This window comes from Protobothrops mucrosquamatus, unplaced genomic scaffold (assembly GCF_001527695.2).
Source record: "Protobothrops mucrosquamatus isolate PMUCROS unplaced genomic scaffold, P.Mucros_1.0 scaffold5699, whole genome shotgun sequence".
Taxonomy (NCBI): Eukaryota; Metazoa; Chordata; class Lepidosauria; order Squamata; family Viperidae; genus Protobothrops; species Protobothrops mucrosquamatus.
This window is the reverse complement of record NW_015391550.1, coordinates 1,044-11,477: the sequence shown is the minus strand read 5'-3', so window position 1 is coordinate 11,477 and position 10,434 is coordinate 1,044. Positions and strand designations below refer to the sequence as shown.

The 10,434-nt window shown below is 45.5% G+C and overlaps 1 protein-coding gene across 1 annotated transcript in view; it reads right to left on the bottom strand.

The window, feature by feature from the left end:
- Positions 1 to 10,184, bottom strand: part of KCNQ3 (potassium voltage-gated channel subfamily Q member 3) — a gene marked incomplete at its 5' end in the record, with an annotated part of 28,634 nt that extends 18,450 nt beyond the window's left edge. Inside the window, 6 exons of the mRNA XM_015829251.1 lie at positions 794 to 981; positions 3,404 to 3,427; positions 4,940 to 5,034; positions 6,926 to 7,021; positions 8,804 to 8,914; positions 10,032 to 10,184. Coding sequence (XP_015684737.1) covers positions 794 to 981; positions 3,404 to 3,427; positions 4,940 to 5,034; positions 6,926 to 7,021; positions 8,804 to 8,914; positions 10,032 to 10,184 — 667 coding nt within the window. The remainder of the gene's footprint in view (positions 1 to 793; positions 982 to 3,403; positions 3,428 to 4,939; positions 5,035 to 6,925; positions 7,022 to 8,803; positions 8,915 to 10,031) is intronic.
- Positions 10,185 to 10,434: the final 250 nt, after the last annotated feature.

The following is a 10,434-nucleotide window of genomic DNA, read 5'->3' as shown; positions in this document are numbered from 1 at the left end:
TCTACTAGAGGTACTCCTCCCTCTACGCCTAGCCAGGTCTCAGTAATACCTGCCAGGTCCGCACCCCCCTCTAAAATAAGGTCTTGTATGAGGGGGGCCTTATTAACCACGGACCTGGCATTACATAACATCAGCCGATGGTCCCGGGCCGGAGGGTCTAAGTCTCCTGGGGACCGAGTAGAGACCTGAGGACCGGAGCCCTCACAAGCTTGTAAATAGCGTGTGCGTGCTCCCCTAACTTGATATGGTCCTCTGCTCCCGCCATATCTGCCCCTCCCACAGATCGTACTAGTTCACTTACCAACCATGGCAGAAAAGGTCACAAAAGAGACAGGGCCCACTTAACAACCGCTTTGTTAGCAATGGAAGTTCTGCTTGCAAATGTGGTTGTAAGTCAAAGACCACCTATATTAGGAAAAGAGTGCAGTGGTCCGTTTAAAACTCAGCTCAGAAGGAAAGCCAGCAAAATAAATGAAGCAGACTAATTGACTATGTAGGGATTCTAGGCTAAGCTCTCTTTTGACTCCGCCCCCAGGTTCTGCCACTCCTGCTCCCACAACTACATTCTAAGAAAGTTCACACACAAACACACACACACAGAGAGAGAAAGAGAGGGAGTGAGAGAGAGAGAGAGAGAGAGAGAGAGAGAGAGAGAGAGAGAGAGAGAGAGAGAGAGAGAGAGAGAGAGAGAGAGAGAGAGAGAGAGAGAGTGAGTGAGTTACACTGGGAAAATTGAACATAAACATCAGGAGGGACATATTGTGATTATTTCAGAGAATGAGAATATGTTTACCTTCTGAGCTTTGCCAGAATGCATAAGCTTTCATTCGGAAGGCAGTACGGAGTCGGTCTCGGTTAATCAAGACAACGTTCTTAGACTCTTTGGAAGGACTTTCTTCAATTGCATCTACATTCAGAGGAGTAAACAGCTTTCCTTTAGGATTGCTACCACGAACACGATCCAAGAGACCCAGCTTTTGGCTAAAAAAAGATAAGGAAAAGGATCAAGGTTTTGTTTTGTTTTTCATCCCTCATTTTAAATCTAGTTTGTCCTTCCTGGCGTACATCAGGTGAGTAACAACAGCCAGTGAATTACAGCTTTCTTCTTCGCTCCCTTCAATTTTGCCACTGAAATGATGGGGGGAAAATGGCTCAGTGTGTGTAAGTGTGTGCGCACACACACACCTGTTTTTCTGTTCTTTTGTCTTTAAAAGTGAGGGATTTTAAATAGAGCCAATCATCAGGAGACTGTGAGTTCTAGTTCTGAATTAGGCATGAAAATCAGCTGGGTGACTTTGAGCCAATCACAAAGAGACTGTGAATTCTAGTCCTGTTTTAGGAATGAAAATCGGCTGGGTGACTTTGAGCCAGTCACCAGGAGACTGTGAGTTCTAGTCCTGCCTTAGGAATGAAAGCCAACTGGGTGACTTTGGGTCAGTCACTCTCTGGCAGGCCAACTCACTTCACAGAGATGTTGTAATGGGAAATATAGGAGGAGGAAGGAGAATTAGGTATGATTGCCACCTTGCCTTGATGGTGGCCCAAGGTCATCCAGTCAACTTTCATGCTTAAGGTGGGACTAGAACTCACAGTTTCTTGGTGATTGGCCGAAAATCACCCAACTAGTTTCCATGCCTAAGGTGGGACTAGAATTCACCGTCTTCTGGTTCCTAGGCCAGCACTTTAACCACTAGACCAGGGGTAGGCAACCTTGGCTCTTTTATGACTCGTGGACTTCAACTCTCAGAATTCCTGAGCCAGCATGGCTCAGCTTGGAAACCTCTCCCTTTCCCCTCAGCATGGCTCTGAAGACTTGCATTTCGATAGACTCAAAATAGATCTGTTTTATCCCTCATATGTAAAGTTTGGGCCGATACTTTTATGTGTGGTCATCAATGTGCTGGATAAAAGCCAGTTCAGTCTTCCAGGTCAGAGGTCTGCAACCTTGACAACTTTAAGACTTGTGGACTTCAGCTCCCAGAATTCCTCAGCCAGCTGTGCTGGCTGAGGAATTCTGGGAGCTGAAGTCCACAAGTCTTAAAGTTGTCAAGGTTGCAGACCCCTGCTCCAGGTAGTAGAAATTGCACATCCGTTCTGTGACCACATACCTCTAGTCCAGGGGTAGGCAACCTTGGCTCTTTTATGACTCGTGGACTTCAACTCCCAGAATTCCTGAGCCAGCATGGCTCAGCTTGGAAACCTCTCCCTTTCCCCTCAGCGTGGCTGGCTCAGGAATTCTGGGAGTTGAAGTCCACGAGTCATAAAAGAGCCAAGGTGGACTACCCCTGCGCTAGACCAAACTGGCTCTCTTATACTTCTCTTCTTTCTTGCCAGATTTAAGTTTAGGCTTTTTCTTTTTCAAAATAAGAATGTGGAATGTAAAAGGAGTAGGCTACTTCTGAGACATTGGGATAATCTGCCGTTCCAGCACCCAGGTTCACAAGACCTTGGTAATGTGGCCAAATCTGGATCGTTAAGGAAGCCATTTTTGTTTCAGAAGCCAGCCTTCCACTGATCACTACGCTAAAGTATCTGCTGTTTCTTCTCTCTGTCTCTTCAGACCAAGGAAGAGACAGGATGTGTAAATTTCTCTCTCTCTTCTCCCCCATTTCTTCTAACAGCTTCTTGGTGCTTTCTCAGATCTTGAAGTGAGAACTTGGTTGTTCTAATTTGCTCAATTCCCCAAGGAAAAGATAAAAATAGCCCTCATCTCAGGCAGACAGAGGGAGAAAGATGCTCCCTCAGCAGAGCAAGTCTCCTGTGTTTTTCTCTTTCTGTCCTCATGGACTCAGTTTCCCCCAGATCCTTCACCTTTCTCTACCTTTTAACCTTCCTTTATCCCTCTATTTTCCTATTTCTTCTAAAGTCGCAGGAAGCCCTTGACTTACAGCCTAATATTGAGCCTAATATTTCTGTTGCCAAACAAGCAGTTAAGTGAATTTTGCCTCATTTTATGACCTTTCTTGCCGCAGCGGTTAAGTGAACCACTGCGGTTGTTAAGTTAGTGACATGTTGTTAAGTGAATCTGGCTTCCCCATTGACTTTGCTTGTCAGAAGGTCGCAAAAAACATGACCCAGGGACACTGCAACCGTCGTAAATACGAGCCGGCGGCCAAGAGTCCAAATTTTGATCATGTAACTCATGATGCAACGGCCGTAAGTGTGAAAAACGGTGATAAGTCACTTTTTTTTCCAGTGCCACTGAAACTTTGACCGGTCACTAAAGGAACGGTTGTAACTTTGAGGACTGCCTGTATTGGGTTCTACTGATACGTCTGCCTTAAAATTTGTGAACGCTGTCTCAAACATTACTTCCCCCACCTCCATAACTCATCTGAAGGAATGAGAAAAGGATGCTGTCTTAAAAAGAATACCAACCACACTGGAGATTCGAACTGCGTACCTGGTGCCATCCACTTGTTCTTTCCTTTGGGAAGATGGAACGGAGAGGAAACAGTGGGAGAAAAGCAGTGGGAAAGAAGAGATGTTAAATAGGATATTAAACTTCAAAGGACATTAGCATTACCGGTTTTGACACCTAGTGGCTACATTTGCATATCAGATTTAATCCAGTTACAGGATTAAAAATGAGATGGGTTTGAATGATACGTTCCCGATTGTGTTACTCCAATGGTTTCACTTTGCACAAGAGGCAGAGATACAATAAAGCAAAACCAGGTTAAAACTAACCACGCTTTGCATGCTGTACAAATGATACTCCTGGATCTTTCGTTGCTTCGCAAAGTCAGCCAATAGAGATACTACTCATACATCACTTCTGCTTTTATTCTGGGGACTCCTGTCCTTATATGTAATTAGTAAATAGTAGTAACTGGGAGATGGATCTTGGAGTCCTAGTGGACAATCACTTAAATATCATCCAGCAGTGTGCTGCAGCTGCCAAAAAAGCCAACACAGTCCTAGGCTGCATTAACAGAGGGATAGTATCAAGATCATGTGAAGTATTAATACCACTTTACAATGCCTTGGTAAGGCCACACCTGGAATACTGCATCCAGTTTTGGTCACCATAATGTAAAAAAGATATTGAGACTCTAGAAAGATTACAGAGAAGAGCAACAAAGATGATCAGGGGACTGGAGGCTAAAACATATGAAGAACGGTTGCTGGAATTGGTCTAGTTTAATGAAAAGAAGGATGAGGGGTGACATGGGTGTTTTGATTACATAAGGATCCTCATACAAAGAGCCCATCCAATCAATCAGAATAGAATAGAGCTGGAAGGGACCTTGGAGGTCTTCTAGTCCAGCCCCCTGCTCAAGCAGGAGTCCCTATATCATTTCAGACAAGTGGCTGTCCAGTGTCTTCTTAAAAACCTTGAGTGATGAAGCACCCACAACGTCTGAAGGCAAAGCTGTTCCACTGGTTAACTGTCCTCACTGTTAGGAAGTTTCTCCTTAATTCCAGGTTGCTTCTCTCCTTGATTAGTTTCCATCCGTTGTTTCTTGTCCTGCCTTCAGGTGCATTGAAAAATAAACTGACCCCCTCCTCCTTGTGGCAGCCCCTCAAATACTGGAACACTGCTATCATGCCCCCCCCCCAGTCCTTCTTTTCTCTAGAGTGGCCATACCCAAATCCTGCAACCGTTCTTCCTATGTTTTAGTCTCCAGGCCTTTAATCATCTTAGTTGCTCTTCTTTGCACTTTTTCCAAAGTCTCAACATCTTTTTTTGTAAACCACTGTTAAAATATAAAATATTTTCCCAACTGAGATCCTTTAGGCCTGAACTCCCATAACCCTTAAGTAACAAGAAGGCATTGAAGGAAGGGTCTGCAAGTGATTAACAACACTTTCCACCACCACCCCTCCCCGTTACAAAGCTTGTCCTTTTACATGCCCTCCTCTCCAGTTTTGGCTTGGATGATCCTTCAAATAAGCCAAATAGAAAAACTGAACCAAAGGAATGTGCTGAACTTACTTGAAATATGGAAATGATACAATGGACTCGTAAAACCTCCATGTGGCCACAAGATCTATCCTATTGGGATTAGTAGCGTAGTACCTCCAGGCAGCCTAGGAAACACAAAAGAAGCAATGGCTGTGTCTAACAAACAAGTGCTATGGCGGAAATTTTACAGATTATCTAAATACTGAGTATTAATCAACTAAATACTGAGCAATGTAAGAGACAAAATCTGGGTTTGTTACTGATTCTTCATCTGGCGTTGAAGGTTGTTACAATCACCCTTTTCCCATCCAGCAAAGCAAAAGTGAGGCTTCAGAGCACATTGGTGAAAAGTAGGGCAGATATATGATGCATCAGGGTATTATTATCTGTTCAGTCCCAAGTGTCTTCTGAACTTGGAGCTCAAGCACTATTAACATCTTCCTTCCCCTGTCCTGACCACTTTCTACAGGGGGACAATCGAGAGCATCCTGTCATACAGCATCACAGTCTGGTATGGAGGCATCACTGCTTCAGACAGGAAGGCAGTGCAGAGAGTGATGAGGATGGCCGAAAAGATCATTGGCAGACCCCTCCCTTCCATCCAGGACATAGCACAGAAGCGTTGCTTGAGCAGGGCCCACAAGATTGTCTGGGACGCTACGCATCCTCTCCACCACCTGTTTTCCCTGTTACCTTCTGGGAGGAGGGGGCTTCGTGGTATCCGTAGCAGAACATTCAGATTCAGCCAGAGTTTCATTCCATTCAGTGTTAACCTTGAGAACTCTCAAGCTTCCTCCTTCCGTTATGTATTCAAGATGGACAGTATTTAATATTTATTTGCTATGTATATGTAGGGGTGTGGGTCTATACATATGTTGTACATAGTATGTTTGAAAGCGGGCAACTAAATTTCATTTTTGATGTGTGCCGTTGTGCCCACAATAAAAATTATCTGATTATGACAATAAAGATTATCTTATTTATCTTATCCCTCTCTGAAGGAGGCTTACACTGCAGAGTTGTAGAATGTGGCTTTTAGTGGCCACCAAAAGAAGCTAAGATACATTCTGTTTCTGTTCCCAGCACAGTTCCTCCTACTTCCACACAAAAACAAAAAAAATGGATTTTTCCCTTTTTCACTTCAAACTTGGGGGGGGATGAGAAAAAAACCTCTAGAATGACTGAGGGGCACCGAATTTGCAGAGAGCAGCGACCCATGAAAAGAGGATCTGAAATGCATACGGCTGCTCCTGTGATTTTTTTCAGCGAAGAGATCTGAGATCAGTGAGCCCCTATAGCAGGGGTCCCCAACCCCCAGGACGTGGCCCATTTGGAACCGGGCCACACAAGAGGCAGGCAAGAGTGTGTACAGCTCCGTTTGCGCGAGCGGCAGGCACACACAGAACCATCCCCTATCCCTCCCCCGGGCCACAAAACAGGAAAGTTTGGAGACCGCTGCCCTATAGGAAGGAGACGAACAGAGCCTGGGAGGTGGAGTCAAGCGAGTCATCAGCCTAAAGTCATTACATACCCACTGACGGTCTAAGTGCAACCCTTCTTGAATTCTGCTGTGCGGAATTCTAGTGCCAACTTAGTAAGATTAATGTCAGGCACAAAGAATCAGGACAACAGATAGAGTTCCAGGTAAGATGATTTATTGTTCATGCCTATATACAAGAAGCTAGCCAATTGATGTTCAGCACTAAATTGGCACTAGATAAGAGTCAACGAAATTCAAGAAGGTTTGGACTTCGATTGTTTGAACGACTAAGACTCTAGGCTGATGACTCGCGTGACTCCACCCACCTGGCTCTGCCTGCTCTTCTCCTACACCAGGGGTCTCCAAATTTGGCAACTTTAAAACTTTAAGCCAGCTGAAGAATTCTGGGAGTTGAAGTCCACAAGTTGACTTAAAGCTGCCAAGTTTGGAGAACCCCGTTCCACATTACGGCTTTCAGAGGCACGGGCGTTATGCACGCTTCCCACCACACGTTATGGAAAAGAGGACATGCAAACCTGTATGAGTTCAGCTGCGGGTTTCCTTCTTTTTTCAAAGTGCTTTTGGCGATGTTGTTCCTGGACTTTTAGGGCCAGTCCTGAACCCAAAATGCCCTGTAAGGCAAGATGAACAAATCAACGCTTGAAATATTTCTTCATGGAAAGTGTAGGATGCAAAAAATCTCTTCCACCAGGTGACCACATAACAAAGAGTAGGAAATCTAGCTTCTTCTAATTTTTCAGGAGAGCAGAAGCTGAATATGGTCCAGTGAAGTCTGGAGAAACGTGAGATACGTCAGTAGGAATGCTCGTAAAAATTATAGTGAGAATAATACAAGCCATATGGGACACTTTATCACCATCTGCTGTTGTTGGTGCTTCCACAGTCAAGAATGTCAATTTCTTCACTCTGTTCTGCCTTCCCTTTTCTTAGGACCTAACAAGTATCCCTTGGGATTCAATCCCAAAGGTGCTTTTTCAGGAGGCAACTGGACTTTCTTGTTTTTCTTTGAAGACGTTTCGCTTCTCATCCCAGAAGCTTCTTCAGCTCTTGGATGAGAAGCGAGAAGTTCTTCAAAGAAAAACAAGGAAGTCCAGTTGCCTCGTAAAAAATAATCTTTGGGATAATTATGGCCTGGATGACTGAGACTCTCCATAGACCTTGAATTCAATATTCCAAACATGACTTCCGCTCACTAAGTTTGGGTGATACTTAACAGCTCGCCTGTTTTAGGATTTCTAGTTCCTCCTGCTTATTTACCCATATCCTGTGTAAGGATATACAGGTCGTACTTACATTATGACTGTAATGGAGCTTACGTAGTATAGTGTTGGTAAAACAGGTAAAAAAAATATGTTGTTCATTACAGCAGGGCTTTTCAACCTTTTCACCCATTGTACCACTTTTAGGATATGGCAACATCCGAGTACCACCAGTCGCCTAGCAAGGTGTCAAAAACTTGATGATCCCCCCCAAAAAGGAAAAAAAGCAATAAAGTACAGGTAGTCCTCGACTTACAACAGTTTGCTTAGTGACTGTTCGAAGTTACAATGGCACTAAAAAAAGTGCCCCAAGCACAGCCGAGCAAGGCACCTGCCTGCCCGCCCGGCCGCGCTCTTCCTCCTGTCCGAGGTTTTCATTGTTGTCAGCATTTCTGTTGAAATGCTCACAACAGCGGGGGTGGGGTGGGGGGTGTTTGGTTTTTATTCCCCCTGTCTGCTGGGTGGTTGCAGCAGGTTTTGGTCACTTCACATGACCCTGGGACACTGTGACCGTCATAAATATGAATCAGTTGCCAAGCATCTGAATGTAAATCACAAGACCCTGGAGATGCTACAACATTCCAGCTGATCGGCGCTTCTTCTGGGCTCAGCCAAAGCACCAGGATCATCGCCGAGCTCCAGCTGGAGCCTGGCACTGATCCTGGCACTTCCGCTGAGCCCTGACAGCCCTGCAGCTCCAGCCATCTCTCACTCAGGCTTGTGCAGTGCTGCCACCGGTTCAGCTCATTCCCCTCCCCCGCTACCAATTTTCTAGGATGGTCGCGTACCACCTGCCAGGTGCCAATGTACCACAGGTGGTTCCCGTACCACTGGTTGAAAAGCCCTGGTCTAGTTCCTCCTGCTTATTTACCCATATCTTGTGTAAGGATATTCAGGTCGTACTTACATTATGACTGTAGTGGAGCTTGCATAGTATAATGATGGTAAAACAGGTAAAAAAAATATGTTTTTTGCACTAGTCATTATGCGAACATGGTAGCTGTAAGTCCAAACCCGTTGTTCATTACAGAAACGGATGCCCTTTTATTTTCAGAGGATGAACCTCTGAGGAATTGCAAGGAAGATTTCAGGAATGGCACCCTGATCTCACACAAGGTCGTTGATGAAACTTACAGCTGGAAGGGCAAAAAACGAAACTCCAATAAGGGAAAACGCTGCTGCAATCAGGCGCCCTTCCCACGTTTTCGGTGTCTTGTCCCCGTAGCCGATGGTTGCCAGCGTAATCTGTGGGGAGAATGTTTGGGACAGTCTGTAAGAAAGACAAAGCAAACGAGCAAGAAGAATGACTCCTTGGCACTTCCAGAGGCCCCGTTCCACACCCAGACTCTGCCTCTCACCAGACTGGTAAGCCTGAGGATGAGGAACTACGCCCTGGAGGGCCCTGGACATTTATTATTGTCTGTAAGATTTTGAGTCTGTTGGAGTACGGGGCAGAAAAGTCATTCTGCAAGTTTTGTTTTCACACAAGACTGTAAAATTTTCTCCTTCCTTCCTTCCTTCCTTCCTTCCCTTCCTTCTTCTCCCACCCCTCCCTCTTTTCCTCCCTCTTGCCCATGCATCCATCCATCCATCCATCCATCCATCCATCCCCTACTCCTTCCTTCCCCCAGCTCTCTCTCTGCTTTCCTTCTCCCACCCCTCCCTCCTTTCCTCCCTCTTGCCCATGCATCCATGCATCCATCCATCCATCCATCCCCTACTCCTTCCTTTCCCTAGCTTTCTGCCCCTTCCTTCCTTTCCTTCCTTCTCCTACCCCTCCCTCTCCATCCCTTCTTCCCTCCCTCCCTCCCCCACCCATCCCTCCCCTACTCCTTCCTTTCCTTCCTTCTCCTACCCTCCCTCTCTCCATCCCTCCCTCCCTCCCATCCATTCATCCCCTACTCCTTCCTTCCTTCCTTCCTTCCTTTCCTTCCTTCCTTCTCCTACCCCTCCCTCTCTCCATCCCTTCTTCCCTCCCTCCCCCATCCATTCATCCCCTACTCCTTCCTTCCTTCCTTCCTTCCTTCCCTTCTTCTGCCTATAACTAATACCACCCAGTAGCTGAGTCTACAGGACTCAGGAATTTTGGTTGCAAGAATCACCCATTATCTGGGTGTCCACTGTGTCAAATTATAAACACACAGACCCACACTCATCAGCACTAACATTACCCAGGCCTAGAAGATTGTACAACTAGGACTAACTGACCTGGTTCAGCAATGTGGTATGAGCACAGCCCACACAAGTGATATCCAACAATAAAATGAGAAATACAAATCCCAAATGTAGAAGAATTCTGCCCTATTTAGATGAAAGATCCGAAACAAAACCTCCAATCAGAACGATCACCGTTGATACTGACCAGTCCCCACCAGAGGGCATCAGCATAGGTCCCAAACTCTTTCGTCTCTTTCCCATCCTCATCTTTTTCCAGCACGTCCTTCTCCACCAGATAAACCAGGAATGAGGAGAGAATAAGGGTCAAGAACCCGATGTACCAGGCAGTGATGAGCTCCTAAGAGGGAACAGAAGGCCATAAGCGAAAGGAAAACACTCAACCCAACCAGGAGAGTCCAAATTTAAAGCTAACTAAATTAAGTTGATGAAGATTCTCAGCCATCCAAGTAGAGTCAGGCTGAAGAAGCTACTTAGATAAGCAACGAAACATTCAAACTAATGAATCCACCTTGACCAGTAAGGCTTGTCCCAAGAGTTTGGGTTGCTTTGGACAAGAACCTCAGAAAGTCTCCTCTCTCCTCACAAGT